This window comes from Pyrus communis, chromosome 2, assembly GCF_963583255.1.
Source record: "Pyrus communis chromosome 2, drPyrComm1.1, whole genome shotgun sequence".
In the NCBI taxonomy this organism is placed as follows: Eukaryota; Viridiplantae; Streptophyta; class Magnoliopsida; order Rosales; family Rosaceae; genus Pyrus; species Pyrus communis.
The window spans coordinates 30,754,997-30,776,113 of record NC_084804.1 but is presented as its reverse complement, the minus strand read 5'-3'; the positions used below and the strand labels follow the sequence as shown (position 1 = coordinate 30,776,113).

General features: G+C 36.6%; 1 protein-coding gene across 1 annotated transcript; it reads left to right on the top strand.

Annotated features, from left to right (window-relative positions):
- The first annotated feature begins 212 nt into the window (after nucleotides 1–212).
- LOC137725485 (dynamin-related protein 3A-like) lies at nucleotides 213–12,898 on the top strand. Its single transcript, XM_068464190.1, has 20 exons — nucleotides 213–772; nucleotides 1,461–1,743; nucleotides 1,820–1,848; nucleotides 1,962–2,063; nucleotides 2,348–2,416; nucleotides 2,505–2,564; nucleotides 4,364–4,477; nucleotides 4,845–4,893; nucleotides 5,048–5,157; nucleotides 5,980–6,072; nucleotides 6,281–6,373; nucleotides 6,463–6,600; nucleotides 7,147–7,260; nucleotides 7,357–7,452; nucleotides 9,875–9,929; nucleotides 10,153–10,301; nucleotides 10,420–10,566; nucleotides 11,068–11,120; nucleotides 11,237–11,336; nucleotides 12,074–12,898. The coding sequence occupies exons 1-20, from the start codon at nucleotides 392–394 to the stop codon at nucleotides 12,347–12,349; spliced, it is 2,511 nt and encodes an 836-aa protein (XP_068320291.1). The 5' UTR covers nucleotides 213–391; the 3' UTR covers nucleotides 12,350–12,898.
- Nucleotides 12,899–21,117: the final 8,219 nt, after the last annotated feature.

Below are 21,117 nucleotides of genomic sequence, written 5' to 3'. Positions count from 1 at the left end.
TTTCTATTCTAATTCAAAACCAAATCGGATAGAGTATATAGAGCTTCTGTCCGATTGGCGATTTTATGGGTGAAATGGGCCGAACCAAACTATGCCCCTCATTTAAAATTGTGTTTGAATACTCCTGAAATTGTAAAAAAATTTAAAATCTCTTAAAATCCTAAGTAAAATGTTGTTCGATCCCAAAGTGAAACGAATCCACCTCCCCTCGTGCCTCAGACTTCTGACTTTCAACTTTCCCGTAAAGAAAGGACTAAACAGCTCAAAAACTCAAAGGGCTCCAGGGACACGATAATCAAATCAAACTCTCTCTCTAGTCCCTCTCTCCAAGAAATTTCCAAAACCCTAGGGCGTCACCCTCCAGTTCCTCCCTGCACGATCCAATCCAACCATGGCCGACGAACCCTCAGTGGCACCCCCCCAATCCGGTTCGTCTCCTTCACCCTCAGCTTCCCCCCTCGGCAACTCTGTGATCCCAATAGTGAACAAGCTCCAAGACATCTTCGCGCAGCTCGGTTCCCAATCCACCATTGAGCTTCCTCAGGTGGCCGTCGTTGGGAGCCAAAGTAGCGGCAAGTCCAGCGTTCTCGAGGCCCTCGTCGGCCGTGACTTCTTGCCGCGTGGTTCTGAAATTTGCACGCGCCGCCCGCTTGTACTCCAGCTCTTGCAGACCAAGCGCAATGCTGACGGCACTGACGAGGAATATGGGGAGTTCCTGCACGTTCCTGGGAAGCGCTTCTACGACTTCTCCGAGATTCGGAGGGAAATTCAGGTGCTTTCTTTTAGATCACTTGTCTGGGTATTGCTGTTTAGCTCCTAGGAAAGTAGAGCATGTTATGCAGTATGATTTGAATTTGAATATTGTAAGAAATACACTTTTTCCGTACAACAATGTTAGCTTGTAAATGTGATCCCCATAAAATTTATTGGGCTGCAAAGTTAGTGCAATTCTCTGAACATAATCGGTTTAGCGTATCTTCCCAGTCACTAGTTTAAGCGATTACTTTTCAGCAGTTCAGTTTTAAAATGCCACCATAGAAATGGAATTTTTTACTTAAATGTAGCCCATTAAATTGAAAGTTTTACCAGAAAGTTTGCTTCTTTTTCTGACTCTAACCCTTACTTTCATTCTGCCACCAAAATTTTATTCCAATAATTCCTACTTTTTTGAGTTTTGACATTAAGGTGCTGAGAAACTAAAATTGCTTTATAAGATTCTGCTTAGCTTTTGAACTCTCTTTCATTTACTTCTACATACCCAAGTGTGGCCATAATATAATTGAGTTATGCTTTCATTTATATTATTTAGTTTTCAATATGTATTCTTATAGAAATTCAAGTGAAATATGTAACCGTTGATGTGCATTTGTGAATAGGAGTATTAAGTTATGTACACACCCACACACACATATATATTTACACTTGGTCTTCTGGTGCTAAATAAATTTCTATTGACATAGGCTGAGACAGAGAGAGAGGCAGGGGGGAATAAAGGTGTCACAGACAAGCAGATACGCTTGAAAATATTTTCACCAAATGTTCTTGATATCACTCTAGTAGATCTACCTGGTATAACGAAGGTTCCTGTTGGTGACCAACCCTCTGATATCGAAGCCAGAATTAGGACGATGATCATGTCATACATCAAAATTCCAACTTGTTTAATTCTTGCTGTTACAGCAGCAAATTCTGACTTAGCAAACTCAGATGCTCTTCAGATTGCAGGAAATGCTGATCCTGATGGTAATTTCTGCTCTTCTGCATTTGGTATTCCTGGTTAAATTGTGTCTAACTAGTGTGTGCAATTTCCTATTGATAGGTCTACGAACCATAGGAGTAATCACAAAGGTGTGATTTTTATTTTTAACCTAGATTTCTTTTACAGGTTTAATTCATCGACACAATTGCAAGATGTTTATTTTGTGCTGATATGGTTTTGGCTCATGTTTTAATGACTTCAGTTGGATATAATGGATAGAGGTACTGATGCCCGTAATCTGTTGCTTGGAAAAGTGATTCCCCTGAGACTTGGTTATGTAGGTGTTGTGAATCGTAGTCAGGAGGTACTTTATCTTAAACTTCATAGAAGTTTGTTTATTTTCTGCTGTATGTGAGATGGTGGTAAGCTTAAATGATAGTTTAGTGCTGTGGAACAAAAATATAGAAATCTTTGTTAAAGATTCACACTTTTTTTTGCTACTCCTCCCTTTTGTTCCTTTGATCCTGTCAAAGTCATACCTAACAGTTATTTTAATTTGGTGTTGGCTTTCTTGTGTATATGCAAATATGGATTATCAAATTAGGAAACTAATTTGAAAGGTTTCTGATAAGGGTGTCCTTGGAACAGGATATTATGATGAACCGAAGTATTAAGGATGCTCTTGTGGCTGAGGAGAAATTTTTCCGCAGCCGCCCAGTATGCTTACTCTTCCTTGGATTTATTTTTATCTGTTGGCATGGATTTAGAAACTCTTCTAAATAGAAATTTTCATATGATGATGTAGGTATATAATGGTCTAGCTGACCGCTGTGGCGTCCCTCAGTTGGCAAAGAAGTTGAACCAGGTCTAACATTTTTTGAACTCTTACAAACTTGTCTCATGTTTGCAACTGTTATACTACTGCATGTATACACAGGTTTCTCTCATCTCACTGGCCCTGATGCTGTTCATTTGACAGACAGACTGTTGAGAATATCGCGTTTAAGAATGGGAAAAATAGAACAAACTCTGGAAATCGAAAACAAATAACCAAGATAAATAACACCAAGAATTTATGTGGTTCGGCAATATGTGCCTACGTCCAAGGGACAACAACAACAATCTTTTACTATATCAATAATGAGTACAACCAATAATCTTGCCAAATCTCTAGAACTAGGAATTGACGAAAAACCTGAAAGAACAAGAACGAGAAATACACTATCTCTTTTCTTTTCTCTCGCACACACTTTACAATATTCTCTCACTCTAATCCCTTGAGTGGTATACAATTTATTGTTTTGCTCCCTTCAATTCAAAAACTAGTACAATAGCCACATAATAAAGGTCTTCTTCAATGAGGATTATTAATCCTAATTGGAATCTAGTTATAAATCCTACTCCAATTGAGAAACTAACTCCAATTGGGTAAACAACTCCAATTGGGAAAACAACTCCAATTGGGAAAACAATTTAACCTCTAAGACTATAATTCCTTATAGACTTAGGACAACTTATCATGGGCTGGAAAAACCTAACAATCTCCCCCTCTAGACCATGAGGAAGGTATACCAAAAAAAGAAAGAAATAGGATTGCTCCTCTTGACCAAACTCCCATTGCTCGAACTTTTCATGACCAGACTCCCCCTGATCGAATTACTCATGACCAGACTCCCCTTGATCGAACTACTTATGAACCAAGACCCTCTTGACCAGGCTCCCTCTGATCGCAATACCCATGACCAGACTCCATGTGATCAAACATCTCATCTTCATTGGCAAAGGCAATTATAGACTTCTTTGCCAAAAAACATCTCTTATGTTCATCTTAGTCCAATCAACATCAGACATACTTGCTGGCTTGCTCTTAACACCTTCAGTAAAGAATGTCCTCCTCTTGATTTCCATGTAACCCAATTAAAACGGGTTGCACCCTCCATTCTAAACGGATATCAGCCAAACCTGGCTCTGATACCACTTGTTGAGAACAACGCGTTTAAGAATGGGAAAAATAGAACAATCTCCGGAAAAAAAAAAAAAAAAACCAAGATAAATAACACCACGAATTTACATGGTTCGACAATACGTGCCTACGTCCACGGGACAACAACAACAATCTTTCACTATATCAATAATTACAACCAATAATCTTGCCAAATCTCTAGAACTAGGAATTGATGAAAAACCTGAAAGAACAAGAACAAGAAATACACTATCTCTTTTCTTTTCTCTCGCACACACTTTACAATATTCTCTCACTCTAATCCCTTGAGTGGTAAACAATTTATTGTTTTGCTTCCTTCAATTCAAAACTAGTACAATAGCCACATAATAAATGTCGTCTTCAATAGATTATTAATCCTAATTGGAATCTAGTTATAAATCCTACTCCAATTGAGAAACTAACTCCAATTGGGCAAACAACTCCAATTGGGAAAACAACTCCAATTGGGAAAACAATTTAACCTCTAAGACTATAATTCCTTAGACTTAGGACAACTTATCATGGGCTGGAAAAACCTGACACAGACACACATATCCATTCAATCCGCTTAGACTATTGTGATTATCTGGCATTTTCTTTGTAATTTGGGCTGTTCTGTGTGAAGGTTGCTATATTAATGCAGATGGCTTATGGACTTAACCTTAGTAATTTATTTACAGATTCTGGTGCAACATATTAAGGCTGTACTTCCGGGGCTCAAATCACGCATAAGCTCTACACTAGTTACTGTTGCCAAGGAGCACGCCAGTTACGGGGAAATCACAGAATCAAAGGTGCGCTTATTGTTAGTTAAAACTAGAGCGATCAATATGGATTATAGTATTGTACGATTAAATTTTATGTTGTAATATCTTGAGGTTATGGGATTTCTGTCCTAACCCCAATACATGACTTGTTAGTAACTTATAATCTCTGTCATGCAATCTTCTGTGCTATATATACATGTGATAATATCATAATAGGCAGTTATAAATGTGATGTAATTTCCACGACTGTTGCCATGCCACAAGAGTTGTAAACTTGACTATTTTGACACTTGAATTCTATGCATAGATTACCCACTTTAATTTCTGGTGGTCTTTGTCGTGACTGATTTTTTATGCATATATAACTACATGTCTTAATTTTTGTTGCCAATAGGCTGGTCAGGGAGCTCTACTTCTTAACATTCTTTCAAAGTATTCTGAAGGTAAATATGGTTTACCTGCTATGTGTCCTTTTGGCTTTCCTGATAAATGCAATAGATCATGTCGTTTAATTTGTATCTTTTACCTTTGTATGCATCTGTATTGTGTAGCATGTGAAACTGATGTACAGTATCTGAAATTTCTTATTGAAAACAGCATTTTCTACAATGGTCGAGGGGAAAAATGAAGAAATGTCAACAACTGAGCTTTCTGGTGGAGCGCGAATTCACTATATTTTTCAAAATATCTTTGTGAAGAGTTTGGAGGTTTGAACTTTGTGATACAAATCTGGCTGAGATCTTTATGCTTGAATCTCTGTTATATTATTTAATTAGTGGAGCAGCATACAAATAACAATTACGCTTTAAAGTTGCATGTTACTTATAATACAATTGTATTGCTCTATCCTAAGCATGATTTATTTCCTTCATCTCCAGTAAGATGACAGCATAATGTATTGTAGTTTTAATCATATCACTTTTAAGAAATCTGTTCTATGTTTCAATTTGTATGCCAATATAGGTTATTGGTCCATTTGGACAGTTGAGAGCACAATAGATTGCAATATAAAAATTATACTTTCTTTCTCTTCACCAATTAAATGGAGTAATTTTCTTGTTTGTTATTGTGAGAATGATAACTTTTAAAATCTTTAAAAGCGTAAGGAGATTTTCTCAATGTGGACACTGGTGTGACTGTTCAATGTTACATGGATATATATGGGTGCTTAAAATTCAAATTAATGCAAGTGTGCTCGTTTTATTTTTTTATTTTCATTTTTAGCTGTTTAAGTCTTTCTACATGGATAAAGGGTAACTTAACTGTTAAATTGTTGCAATTTAAGTTCTTTATGATGAAAAAAATATGACCCTTGTCCCTTTTCACAAATTTTGAAGTATATTTGTGTGTGCATTTTTAGAGTTTAAAATGTCAGATCTGCTTATAGAGAAGTATGGTATGATGAGGTTTAAAAGCTAAATGACTGTTATTCAGTCTTTCCCTCCTCCTAAGTTGTTCTGTGGTTGGAATAGCGGTCACCTTTATAAGTTTTGCCATCATTAAATGATATGAATTGATTTCATTTGTAGGAGGTGGATCCATGTGAGGATCTTACAGATGATGACATTCGAACTGCCATTCAAAATGCCACCGGTCCTAGATCTGCATTATTTGTACCAGAAGTAGGTGTTATTACTTTCTCACTTTCTGCTTTCTTTTGTTAAATTGCGTACTTATGATTTAGAGGCAGACTTTTTTTTTTTTTTTTTTTTTAATTTTTGTTTTTTTTTTTTTTTACATTAATATGTTCTTTCTTTCTTTAAGTCTTTTCTTTGATTTATGTGTCCTTTCTCTGTTGATCAAGTGAGTCTTTTGACTTCATGCATATAGGTTCCGTTTGAAAATCTTGTCCGGAGGCAAATAGCTCGCTTGTTAGATCCAAGCCTTCAGTGCGCTAGGTTCATATATGACGAGTTGATGAAGGTAGAAAAAGTGTAACTTGGATTTTTATTTGTTTTCTTGGTTATACACATTCCTAATTCAGTTTCCAAATAATATTGTTTTCTGTTCAGATTAGCCATCGCTGCCTAGTAAGTGAATTGCAGCGATTCCCTATTCTAAGAAAGCGGATGGATGAAGTCATAGGGAACTTCCTGCGGGAAGGCCTTGAACCCTCTGAGACAATGATTGGGCATATTATTGAGATGGAGGTATAGTGGTTAAGATACTTTGCATTATAGTGGTGGTGCATTATTTGAATTGTTGTTTGAAAGCCTTCAAATGAGGTATTGATCGACATTGTTTGAATTTTTTTTAGTAACCTCTCCATGAATTGAAAACTGCTGGTCACGGTTTTGTTGGGTAAACCAGCCTTCTGAAATAGTTTCTTGGGCATATAGAACTATTGGGAAAAGTGAAGTTTAGGGAATCATTATGGGCTTCACTTTATTAAATGGGGGAGCTGCTGTAGGATAGCTGTTGGAGTTGTACTACATTGTAAGAGGGTGTTTTGGTCTTCTTTGGGAGTAGCTTTTCAAGTTCTGCTACTATGTTTTTTATGGAGTTTAACTCTTTGGTAAAATTTAGTTTCTCATAAAAGAATTATAACGAGCATGTTGGGTCCCAATAAGGATCCTTTGCTTTAATACATATTTGAACTATAGCAACTTTAGAACCTGTCAGAGCATCTGTAATTGTTTCTTCCGTCTCGTGTATTTTGCTAGTATATTTGGGTCTTATTGTAATTCAATTTGCAGATGGACTACATCAATACTTCACATGCAAATTTTGTTGGTGGGAGTAAGGCTGTGGAGGTTGCATTGCAACAGGTGAAATCATCTCGGATACCACTGCCTCTTTCAAGGCAAAAGGTATATGCTTTAGATGTATAATTTTTTTCATTGGAATCAGTCGGTCTAATTTTTGTGTTTTTTAATTATGTCTTTTATTTCTGTTTTGTGAATTAGGATGGTGTAGATTCTGATAAGGCACCAACATCTGAAAGAAGTTTGAAATCTAGAGCAATTCTTGCCAGACCAGTAAATGGATTCGTGCCTGAACAGGTATGGGAAAGTCGCCCCTCATTTGAGGTTCATTATTGCAAAGCACTATTTCTATAGTTATCACAGTTGCGTGTGTAGAAACTAGAAAAAAATGCTAAATTTACTATCATTAATCACTATCAATGTTTTCAATGGTGAGCTGAATCCTAAGGCTTTCCTCGATTGGTTAGCTGCCATGGACCACTATTTCGAATATTATGAGATGTCTGAATTGGAAAGTTAAGTTTGCCAAGTATAAGTTGGTGGGTCAAGCTAACTTATTCGGGACTAATGTTGAACGATAAGTAGAAAGAGCAGGGCAAGAAGAAAGATTGATTAAATGAAAAATATGTTTCTTTATCTTATCAACAACAGTTATTGGATCAGTGGCAAGTTCTTCGACAAAAAGTGTGCCAGTTGCTGAATGCTAAATTTGAAGAATTGATGTTGCGATGTGTGTAAGAGAGGATCAACTAGTGCCGCTTTCTCAGAATTGATTCCTCATGAAGTGAATTTTTTAAAGAGGGCTTATCAAGTTGTTTAGAGTGCATAATTTGAAGTAATAGTTTTAAGACTGACTTTCTTAGTTTCAATGATCATGGAACTCCAACACCTGATCTAGTTTCTAAGGATCCCAATACATCAGGTTCTATGAAGATTCAGATTCAATGAAGATTCAGAAGGGAAAGGGAGCACAATCTGATACACAAGAAGGTGGAGTTCTAAGGTTTAATTAATGTAAAGGTTATGGACATTTTGCTATCCATTGTCCCACAAAGGAGCAACCTAAAAATGTGTTGGCAGCAAGTATTCAAAAGGCATTTGATGGAGGAAGAAGTTTATGAACCTGAAATTCCATCCAATACTGACGATGAATTTGAAGAGATTGCTCAACCAAGGATGTCGGTGGTGAGATACAAATTAACTCACCCTAAGAATAATGATGATTGGAGAACATCTATCTTCCAACACATGCGTGGTTGTTGATAATGGAAGTTTTTAGGTTTTTAGGCTTTTGAATAATTGCAACTTCCATGTTTCCTTTAGAGACAGGAAGAAGTTTTTAGGCTTTATTATTGTAAGGGTTAAAAAGCGAAAGAAGGCAATCCAATTCCTTTTAGGACTGGATTAAAACTTTTGGAGCAGGATTTTATTATTAGTTCCCTAGTTCTATGGCCAACTTGATCCTCTTCCCCAGGGATCCCAGATGAGGGAACCCTAGGAGAGCTGTTGGCTCCAACTACCATCCATGTACGATCCATACTAGATTGGACCAACTGCCCATCTTACCTCCTCTACGTTCTTGACAGCCCATCTTTGTCTTAGTAGTCTTTCAGTGGCATGTTTCAGTCCTCTTCCCCATTACTTAGAAAAAGTGAGCCACCAGTTTAGGTACAAGATACTATCATTACCGCTTGGACAATTAGACATCCAACCCGTAATCGTAACAACCCAATTGCAAGAGCGGAGCTCTACCACCGTTTCTAGAAGGATTTGGTTAATCTCCTATTCTATTTTGGATTAGGATTTCTTTCATAGAATAATTTTACCTTTCTGCGTTCTTTAGGTTTTAGGGCTCTATAAAACCCCCCTTTGTTACTCATAGAGCACAAATGAGTTTATGAATAAAAAGTTGAGTTAAATTTCCTGCAATAGGAGACTAGGAGTTTATTTGGCGCAACAGGAAGGTTGCTCCTTTGTGACTGAAAGGCTACAAGTTCGAGTCGTGGAAACAGCCTCTTTGCAAAGCAAGGGTAAGGCTGTGTAGAATACTTTCCCACACCCTTGCAAAGCAGGGAGCCTTGTTGGCTTAGGGTCGCCCCTTTTTTAGGAGTTTATTTGGAGCAATTCCCAATTCCAATTCTTGGTGTGAGGCCAAGAACAGGTGAGAGGCCCCTGGAGTGATTCCAGTTATCCTTTTATTTTCATTTCTTTTCAGTTATGTGTTTTCACTTCCGCTAAGCCATCAAATTTCAGCTGCCCAACTCTATACATCATTTAGTATGTGGCAACCATTTTATATTTTTTTATTTTTTATTTTTTATTTTTTTTTCCCACAAATCAACAAAATATAACAAATACAAAGTCCAGAAATAGAGAGAGTCGATATACTATTTATTATGATACTAATACTAATAGAATTATTTTAAAAAGACTTATTATAGAAGTATCTCATGAAATTGTCCCAAGTTGTAATCAACAACATAGTGGGACCGTCATAAAATGTAGGGGGTTATTTTTACAATATCTTATATTTACAAAACTATATTTTATATTTTTTTCATTATTATAAAGCAAGTTCTAAAAGGCTATTGTATTGATACATCGAAGCTTCCATGACATAGCAAGAACCAAATGCCTTGCCTTTTGCCTTCACCTTTGAAAAACTGGTCAATCTCGGCTTGTCTAATTGTATTTATGATTTTGTATGGATGACTGACAGGGTGCACGACCTGTGGCAGACAATGAAAAAGTTGCATCATCTGGGAATATATTAGGTAACACAATTTCATTTTTAATATTTTTGGTGATGTATGGTGACATGTTGACCCTATAGGATGAATTCAACAATATGTATAATATGTATGTTGTCCTCTTGGTGGGTTGATAAGGCCTTGTGCATGTGCTTTTGTGTGTATCAATGCGTGATTTCATGTTGGCATTCACATGAAATGATGGAATTCAACGTGTTTTCCTTTGTCATCTTTTGCAATTAATTAGGAGGTTCAACTGGTTCAAGTTGGGGGATTTCTTCAATTTTTGGTGGGAATGATAACCGCACACCAGCTAAAGAGAGCTTAATAAACAAGCCATATAATGAACCTATTAACAACATTGAACAAGCAGTCTCAATGATCCATTTAAGCGAGGTATTTTGTCATTTTCAATATTCACTTTGCCTGTGGGCTTTATCTTGTAATTCTATTTTAAATATCAGACAGTATTTTATATTTCTGTGTTTTCCTAACTTGTTTACCCTTCTTTCAGCCCCCAACTATATTGAGGCCCACAGAGAGCCACTCAGAGCAGGAGACAATTGAAATTGCAGTCACAAAACTCCTATTAAGATCTTACTATGACATTGTTAGGAAGAATATAGAGGATTCTGTACCAAAAGCAATAATGCACTTCCTGGTAATATCGACTTTCATGGATGCGTGCAGCTATTTACTTTTCATTTTGCGTCTTTTTTTCTTTTCCTTTTTTTTTCCCCCAATGTTTTCTTATTCATATTCTTAGAATGGTATGATAGTGTAGTTTTGTGTTAGACAAGTACCTATGAGGTACAAGTGGTGGAATTGATTTACATTTCACATGGGATGTTAAATTTATACAATGGTGAAACTTAAAACTATTTTCTTGCAACCCTTCAAATCTAAATGCTTCCTTTATTATACTCACATTTGGAGCCTTGTGTATATATGTATGTATTTGTTTTCCTGTCTGCCTTGCATGTATTCTTGTACTATTTTATTCTATGAAAGTATATGAAGTTAGTGCTTTTTTAAGCCATAAAAATATATGTATTATCTTCCCAAGATTGATTTGCATGATTAAACTCATTATCAGTTGTGTGATCTAAATTGAGTTCTGAGCATTTCATAGTAACTATTTTTGTCATCAATATGTCCTTAGGTGAATCATACAAAGCGTGAGCTGCACAACGTCTTCATTAAGAAGCTTTACCGGTAACAGAAAAAGCATCTGCCAATTTTACATTTGCCGTATATATCTTATGCCATTTACTAGTTTCCTGTATTGACTGTTGATTGATCGATGGTTTGGTTTTTACGGTCACAAACAGTGAGGACCTGTTCGAAGGGATGCTGCAGGAGCCAGATGAAGTAGCAATGAAAAGAAAGCGAACCCGGGAAACCCTCCGAGTTCTGCAACAGGCTTTCCGGGTATGTTTTTTCTTTGCTTATAAACAACTCCACCTGGAACTCCATGGAAGTAGAGGCTTGGCTTTATCTGTGCACATTCCATATATTGGTATGTGCAGATAATCCCAATTAAATGTGGACGACAAATTGAATCAATCAAAGCAGTATGGGATTTTAGGAAATTTGATTCATGTCAGCAAATAATTTCATATTTTGGCATAGGACAGTTCATTTTCTAATATAGGTTTAACGAAAACAAATTTCCTCTTCAACTATGAGGCCAATAAAAACAATTTTCCTCTCTAAGATCAATACAACTTGTTAAATTTCTCCTCGTCAACCTCTCCTTAAAAACACAAATGTTGATTAAGATAATTTGTGACCTCAAACAAGGTATCCCTTTAATTACTACGTCTGCTTTGTAACAAGTATCAGTCGCAGAGTATATTTTAAATTCAAAAGTAAATATTTATGAAATGTGGCACAGCATATCCGCAATCTGTGCTACTTTACTGAATCGGAAGGGTATGTTTGGTAGATGGCTGAGCATTTTGGCTCTTGTTCTACTTGGAGGTTAATATGTTTCATTTCTGGTAGTTATTTTTTAGATTACATCTTTTTGGTGAACTACTTGTTGACAGTCATTAATTAAATGATGATTCTTTTCAGCATGGAAAAAGAATTTACTGCTTTTAGATCATACATCGGGAAGTGCTCAGTTTAGTACTTGGTACTCACTGTTTTTCTTTTGTTTGTAGACGTTGGATGAACTGCCTTTGGAAGCTGACACAGTTGAAAAAGGTTATTCTTTGGGTGCTGATCCAACAGGGTTGCCAAAGATCCATGGCTTGCCAACATCATCACTGTATAATACAAGTAGTTCACATGATTCCTACTCCTCTTCACCTAAGAATACAAAGTCTAGAAAGTCGTCTCACTCAGGGGAGCTTCACTCGCCATTTTATTCTAATGCGGATTCAAATGGAAGTGGACGCATGTACATGCCTAGTCTATATCCAACTGTTGATCCATAAGCGGTTCGCGTGGCAATGCAAGTCTTTCGTATTGTCGAAGCATTATATTCATTTGATTGCTCTTCCGATTCTGTTGGTGATTGGAAGTTCACCTTCAGTAGGCAGACTGTCGGGGAGTTGGTATTTTGTTCCAACTGATGAGTTGTGCAAATCGGGGGTATCAGGCATTGCTGTTTCCTCTGCATATTTCTCTACCCTTTTTATTTATTTATTTATATATAATAGTATAGAAGGCAGACGATTGTTGATGATTGTATTATTTTTTTTCTTAACTAGGACCCAAGAGTAACAGGGTCCTGTCTCGCTTACCTATTTTTGACAGAGATGGTTCTCTCAACTCCTCACTCTCAGATACGTACGTACATATTTTTTCATTTTTGTTTGAAATAATGTGGACCGCGACAACTATTTGTGTTGTTTTGTTTGTCTGTTTTTAACAAGGGTAAGTTAGTGATGGTGGATGCCAAATTGTTGCGTAATTGTATATTAACTCGAATCAAATCGGACATTGAGTGGCTCGCAAAGCTGCAGCAGTGGGATGGGATTGAACGTCTGGAATTAAAACCTGCTTATAGAAGTCGTTTTGTCAGCTACTAGAGTATTTTGTATGGTTCAAGTTGGTTATAAAACAAATACGATAAATATTATGACCTCTCCATCTCCCCTTTATCTGAGTCTAGTCTCTCACGCGAACCTTGCAGTTCTACAGCCCTCACTATCTCCTTGTCATTCTCTCCAAATTGACCTGTGACACCCCCATCGGAAGCCGAGAACTGCCATTCGCACCTCCCCCGGCTCTGTCACCGTCATCCTCTCAGCCGAAGCTGAGAGGTCATTTTGATGATTCATTGATTTTTTTTTTCTTTCTATTTTTCTCCAAGTGAAATTAATGAAGCGTGAAAAAAACTGAAAGTGGTGCATGAAGGAGACAAACAAGTGAGAACTTTGAAGTTGCAGGTTATCCTCTCAAAGTTTGAAGAACTAAGGGATGAATGAAACTGAGTATTTTTCAGAGTCCCTCGAAGGGTTAGAAGAAGTCAGTTTTGGCATGGTGGTGGGAAAACTGAAAGCCTTTGAGATGGAACTTGAGATTGAAGAAGGATACTCTAAAAGGAGCAAGAAACAGTGCTCCGAAAGGCACAAAAGATCAGTCTGCAACAACCAAAGTTGACTGAAGATCTTGAGGAAGACTTGACACTGTTTATTAAAAATTTCGCGAGGATTATCAAGGACAAGGGGAGAGATTGCAGAAGAAATGACAGCACTTCAAAAGATCCATGAGGCCGGACTGAAGGAAGAAGATTCAATGAGAAGAAGCAATTCAAATTTTCAACAAACCGAGAAAGTTCTTTTACAAATGAAGATAGAAAATGCTTTACCTGTGGTCGCATTGGACATCTAACGGTTGCTTGTGCAAATAATAGAAGATGGTCAGCTAGAAAGGACAAGGTCATGAAAAAAACTTGGGAAGAAAGTGACAGTGAAGAGTCGCACTACTCTCATTGCTCAACAGATGATGAAGAAGGGACTGTTGATCTAGTTGCCGCTGTAGAAGAATTATTCAGTGATATAGAATCAAACACAGAGTTTCTCGATGCTACTTTAGAGGATTTCTCGGGTGATGATGAAGTGTTCCCTAAAAATCACACAGTGGCTCCCTACTCCAAGCTGTGCATCAAATATGATAGGTTGGTTCACTTGGCTTGTACCACAAAGAAATAATACATTGAGCTGGATAGAAGGGACAAGGAGTTGCAGTCTGAGAATGACACTCTCAGAAATGCAAGGAAAGAGCGGGATGAAAAAAGTGCTCTACTTGAAATAAAAAATCATTGATCATGTTTTGCTGAGTGACGAGCTATCTGCTCAGGTAGAATCACTTGAGGAAAGTTGCATCTCTATTTGTGAAAGCAAAGAGAAACTGTCGGGAGATTTGCAAGAGGCAGAAAAATAAAATTGTTCAAACTCACTATTGGCGCTGAAAAAGTTGACAAAATGCTGAAGTTGGGTAAACCATGTTGTCATAAAAGTGAACTGGATTTTGCTGGTGAGTGCTCAACTGATGCACTAGCAGGAACAAGGTTTGTGAAGAGTTCTCAGTCTATCTCACTTGGAACCACTTCTTCAACTGAAAGAAAGTTTGTTCCTATTTGTCGTCAATGTGAGGAACTAGGCCACGTCAGACCTATTTGCAGAAAAATACCGTTGGCGATATGCCCTGAAACTCAATCTTTAGAAAATAAAATATTCCAGAATAATGTCCTGAACCTCAATCGTTGGAAAAGATCTTCCAGAATAATGCCAAAATGATTAGTCAAAACTAATACAAAAAAGGGGAAAGATCACTAGGTTAAAGCAAGGCAACAGAAGCATTAAAAAAAAATTACTAATCAGAACTAAATCCCCTTCAAGATGCACAGGCCTAATGGTTGATGTATCAAATTAAATCATTGTTAAACAAGTGGAAGGGAGAGAGAGAGAGAGAGAGAGAGAGAGAGAGAGAGAGAGAGAGATGTATTCCATTTTGAGCCAATGTAATGGCCTCTCCAAGATGTTCCTATGCTCCTTAGAACCTTGTCTTGTCCTCGTTGAATCTTCATGGAACATCCATGTAGCTTTCTCCATTGAATCTTCTTGGATCCCCCTCCATAGCTTTTCCGTAAGTTGCCAAAAGAGGCAACCTCCAAATTCACCATACCTCTAGTGATTCGAGGTGGATGTGCTTAGAAGAGAGATGGAGACTAGTAATCTCTTCTCTAAGGGCCGGCCCTTGATGTTAGAGAGGAAGAGTTGCCCTCCTCTCTTGTTCTAGAAATGAACCACCAAAAACCATAATGAGAAATGAGCTAATTGTTGCCTTATATAGAGAGATGATTCAAGTGAATGACACTCTCTCCCACATCCTATAGGTCCGATCACACATAGAGGAATGGGCCTTTGGTCCTTTTGCCATCTTAATCATCTCATCTCCTTAAATGAAGCCCAATGGACCCGGTATCACACATTCCCCATCCCTTATTAAACTCTACCAGGCTTAAGACTGAGGGTCTAATCCAGCCTCTCAGTCATGAACTAAAAACCCGTATCCTTGATCAGAGTCATGTCCTCGATAGGAGTGTCCAAGGGAAGCTGTGATGCCACCTTTTGGAGAAGACTGGTAGCTTGTAATAAGAAAACACATACTAATATTTATAATATTTATAAATGAAAGAAAAGTAACATTTATATAAACTTACATGGAGCTGCTCAGCCATTTCATCCTCGGGTAAAGCATAAACTTCCTTCAACATGTCGATCTCTACAAACATAGAACCATCTTGAAAAAAAAAAAGGTTAAAGAATGTTAAAAAAGTTCGTTAGAAATAACATACTTTTACTTCTCATCGCTTCTCCAACATATAGGAGAAGGCCTTGAACCAGAGTGGTAGAGAAGTTTCTTTTTCGACGTACTTTTCATGTTTGCCTTAGATCTCTTATGTTAAAAACAAAATGTACATATTAGCGCGTATATTAAAAAAAACATAAAATATTATTATACTTACCAAAAACTTCGAGAGCTGAAAATGCCTGTATAGCCACTCCCATTCCTCTGGACGCTCCACCAATTTCTTAGGATGGCCTTCTTCGAGAGTGGTCTTCACATCTTAAAAAGACTCAAAATGTCTGTAGAGGTCGCTCTTCCACTCAGAGTATCGCTTAATGAAGAGCTCTTGTAGGTAGGTGGTATGCGCTACATCGAGGTTTTCAACATTATAGGTCAAATGAAAATATAAAAAATATTAAAATAGTATTAAATTATTAATAATACTACAGTTTATTCAAAAAAAAAAAAAATTACTATTAAAAGTTGACAATACTAATCGACAACTCATGCAACATCCCTTCTTCTTATCCTCCGGCGTTGCTCTCAAGGCTTCCTACTTCAAAGGGCAATGGGTCCATACTACGGTCCCAACATCGTGGGCCAATCCACTGTGCAGCTAAGACGTAGATGAAGCATGGTGTCGGGGATCCTAAGCACGGTATCAGGGATCTAAAATTTTACCAAATTTAAATATTTCCTACAAATTTCACAAATTTTCATAAATCGCCTACAATTTCACGCATAATTTTCATAATTTTATACACATTTCACAAATTTTCATAAATTCCCTACAATTTCAAATATTTCTAAAATTTTACCAAATTTAAACATTTCCTACAAATTTCATAAATTTTCATAAATGTCCTACAAACTTCACAAATTTAATCAATTTCCTAGTACGTCGTCCCCCCACCCCACCACCACCGTGCCACCTCACGACATCATCCCCCACCCCACCACCACTATACCCACCCCATCACTACAATGTCTAACTCAATACGTAATTTAGAAAGCTGACCCGACAAAGACATAAAACTCGTTTGGATGTGCTTTTAAAATGATTGAAAGCGCTTTTAGTGAAAATGCTTTTAGAACCAATCTTTAAGAAATATGCAAGTAAATCTTGGAAAATCACTTAAAGTGCACATAACTAGTGTTTCCTGGAAGAAACACATAACTAGTGTTTCTTGCAGAAAGCACTTTAAGTGCTTTTGGAACCAAAAAACATTTTTTCTAAAAGCACACCAAAATTAAATAAAAAAAAAAAATCAATTCTCTAGTTTTGAACATTAATTAAGTTCAAACAGTTAAAAAAAAAAATTTCATTGAACTTGATTATCAAGTCAATTTAGTGTGTGCTTTTACTCTCAATTTGGGGCCTTGTAAAAATCAAGAAAATCAAAGTTAAAAACGACCACTAGATCATGATTTTTTCGTTTATAACCTACAAATGATCAGCCCGTTACCTAATCTCCGAACGTTTGTTGGTGTAAGATGTCTCAAAGTATATGCAAACATGTTTGACGGTTGGATCGTACAACTAGTTTCGTATAATGTGTGTCTCGTCAAAAGAATGGATTTCAATTCAATTAGGGGTTATTCTATACTTCCATTAAGTAGAATGTAGGCTTTTGTTGTATCCACTAGTTTAAACATTTTAAATGGATGATCGGATCCGTTCATCGTATTATTGGGTGGATGATTATATTTGTAAAAAATCAACAAAATTGGTGTCAAAATGACAATTAAATCGTGATTTTTCGTTTCTGACTATCGAATGATGTCATCCCGGTTACCTAATCTCTAAACATATTTTTTTGGATGATTCTTAGTGTAGGATATCTCGAAGTATATGCAAACATGTTTGTCGGTTGGATTGTAAAAACTAGTTTCATAGAATGCATGTCTTGTCAAAAGAATAGACTCCAAAACACTTAGAGTTTATTCTATACTTCCGTTAAGTAGAATGTAGTTTTTGTTGTATCCACTAGTTTAAATATTTTAAATTGGTGATTGAGTTTATTCATCGTATTCTTCAAGGGTTGAAGATTGTCCTTGAAAAAATCAACAAAATGGGACTTAAGACGACCCTTAAATCATAATTTTTTGTTTCTAACTGTTGAGTGATTTGGTCCCGTTACCTAATCTCTGAACATTTTTTTGGGGTGATTATTGGTGTAGATGATCTCGAAGTATATGCAAACATGTTTGATGGTTGGATCATGGAAACTAGTTTCGTAGAAGGCGCGTCCCATCAAAAGAATGGATTCCAAAGCACTTAGAGTTTATTCTATACTTCCATTAAGTAGAATGTAAGCTTTAGTTTTATCCACTAGTTTAAATATTTTGAATTAATGGTCAGATTCGTTCATTGTATTCTACTAGAGTTGGGGATTGTATTTGCAAAAAATCAACAAAATCAGAGTTAAAACGACCATTAAATTGTGATTTTTCGTTTTTAACCATCAAACAATTTCTTTTCGTTACCTAATCTCCGAATGTTTTTTTTTTTTGGGAAATTCTTGGCGTAGGAGATCTTGAAGTATATGCAAACATGTTTATATCCCTTCCAACTACTAGTTCTAATATTACCATTATAAATCTTATGGATGTGCACTGCACACCCCCACAATTGGCTACCGCGCTCCTTCCTCTTCTGGCACCTACTCCTTGGATTTTTACCACAAATACTACTCTCTAGTCCACCATAATTGAAGCAAATAGTATGGGCAGTTTGATGCTGTTGGAAAAGGTTGGTCGCCCTAAACCCTAAACTGTAATTAAGCTTAAAACCTAATTAAGCCTATGTGCAACGCAGGGAAACAGTGAGATGACAAAACTGTCCGTTGGTTAAAGTTGACATAGCCGACAATCCATTTTGTCGTTGCACAAACCTTCAGGTAATTACACGCCATTTTATTTCTCTTGGCATTGAGAACTTGCTTAACAAATGTAGCCTTACCCTAAGAACTTGTTCGTCTCGTAAAAGGTTTAATTAAACCCTAAATGTTGACCAACTTTGCTCTACCAACTAAAAATTCCGTCGAGTAAAAAGCCTTTACCTGACGAAATCTTCTCTGTCGGGCAATATTTTTTAGAGCAAGCCTTATTTTCTGATAGTGGTAGAATATTTTCTTTTATATATAACTATTAATTTACCCTTACTCCACTTGATATGAAACACTTCAAGTATTGAAACCTTCTGAAAAAAATATCTCCTTCTTGCCATCTGATACACATACATATTCAATAGTTTATCTCTGCAGCCTTTGTACTCAATATACTTTTTATTATTTAAATTATTCAGAAAAGGAAGTGCATACCGACATACCATAGTGGTACGGAGATTAATAATCAGTAAACTAATTAAAAGATAAGGTATTGAAACTATATATATTGTTTCTGTTTTGGTTACCCATTTTCTTTGTTTTGGTGGAGAACTGAGGTGGACGTATATAATACATAGATGAGGTGACAGTTACAACTTCCATCTAATTAGCTGACTATTTGGAGCAAAGTAGAGGAGACAGAGGAAATGTCCTTTTTACGGTCGAGGGTGTCTGTGTGCCCAATCCTCGTATGACTGCCTATTTGGGAAACCTTACTAATTTCTTTCCTAGTATTCTTTGTCATCCACTCCCCTCTGCATCAACTAATTGGAACTTGGTCATTACACAGTACTATCGATCTGGGCATATTGTATAATAATATAGCCACTTGCTCACCCACTTTTCAAAACCCTCATTGGTCAGCTAGCTAGCTGGTAGCTACAATCGATCCGAATCCAGCTTGGTTGGCGAGCTTCATATATTTGGAGGTAGCAAAAGATGCATGGGCAAAATAAAACTCAGGTGTTCTAGTCAAAGTACTGAACCTGAAACTGGGTTTGTGATTTGAGTAGTTAAATAGCATTCAGACATTTCTCTCCACAGGTTTTATTAGGTTTAATTATTGTCAAAGGGAAATTCGAATATAATTATGACTAGTCCATTATGAGTTTCATCACATTCTCTAACTTCTTTGTGTAGATAAATATTAAATGTATTAAAAATAGTATTTATATTAGCATACAAATCCCTAAACCTAAATGACAAATATCGTACTTAATACTAAATAAATACATGTATTATAATTTGGTTAAAGTGATTTTGTGGTAACATCATCTAGGCATTTAAGATGCCAGGCGGTATATTTGACTGTCACACACAGTAGTTTGTTTTTATTGAGAAGCACAGGAATAATTCGATTCCCACTTCATTTATTTTTTTGAGTATGATGTTATTTTACTTGTTTGAAGAACCTTCAAACATCATTCTGAATTTTTTTTTTCGATATTGTAATTCTTATGTAAGTAACAATCGAATCTCTTCATGCTTTCCCTCAAATATAATTCCACAAATTTAGAAGGTAAGCTTTGAGAGAAGACAAACTTTTAATCATTTATTAAGACTCCCACTTGGAGTACCTAATCAACCTTATCTAAGCTCAAGTTTCCTTTTCAACCGTAAATTATATATATATATATATATATATATATATATATGGTTAATTATTCCTATAAGTCAATGGCATTGAATTATTATTCGCCAACCCTTTCAAAATTTAATAATGGGGTTTTTTAACTTTAACCTTCAAGAAGAATAAAATTTATTTAAAATAAATTCGTTGTTAGATTACATATTGATTGTGACATTTCATATCACCCAGGGGAGTGATCCTTATATGTATATTTCCATCCCTATCTAACAAGAGGTCTTTTGGGAGCTCACTGGCTTCGGGTTCTGTAGGAACTCCGAAGTTAAGCGAGAAGGGGGCTAGAGCAATCCCATGATGGGTGATCCACTGAGAAGTTGCTCGTTCCCAGGGGAGTGATCCTTATATGTATATTCCCATCCCTACCTAACATGAGGCCTTTTGGGAGCTCACCGGCTTCGGGTTCCATCGGAACTTCGAAGTTAAGCGAGTGACGTGCGAGAGCATTCTTAGGATGGGTGACCCATCGAGAAGTTGCTCGTGAGTTCCCACATCGCCTAGGGGAGTGATCCTTATATGTATATTCTCATCCCTACCTAACACGAAGCCTTTTGGGAGCTCACTGGCTTCGGGTTCCATCGGAACTCCGAAGTTAAGCGAGTAGCGCGCGAGAGCATTCCCAGGATGGGTGACCCATGTGGTTCCCCCCGGGTCGGGATGTGACGTTGATTATAGTCCCTTGATGTGTCCTTAATTCAAAATAATTAATGTGTATTTTATTTAATGTCTCCCATTAAATATTTAAATTTATTAACATACAAATTTTAATTTATTTTTTGACCAAATTTTTTTTTTTATTTAATTTATTAATTTTATTTAACATTCTTCAAATTTGAAAGACTCAATTAATGTATCTAAATGTATATATGGA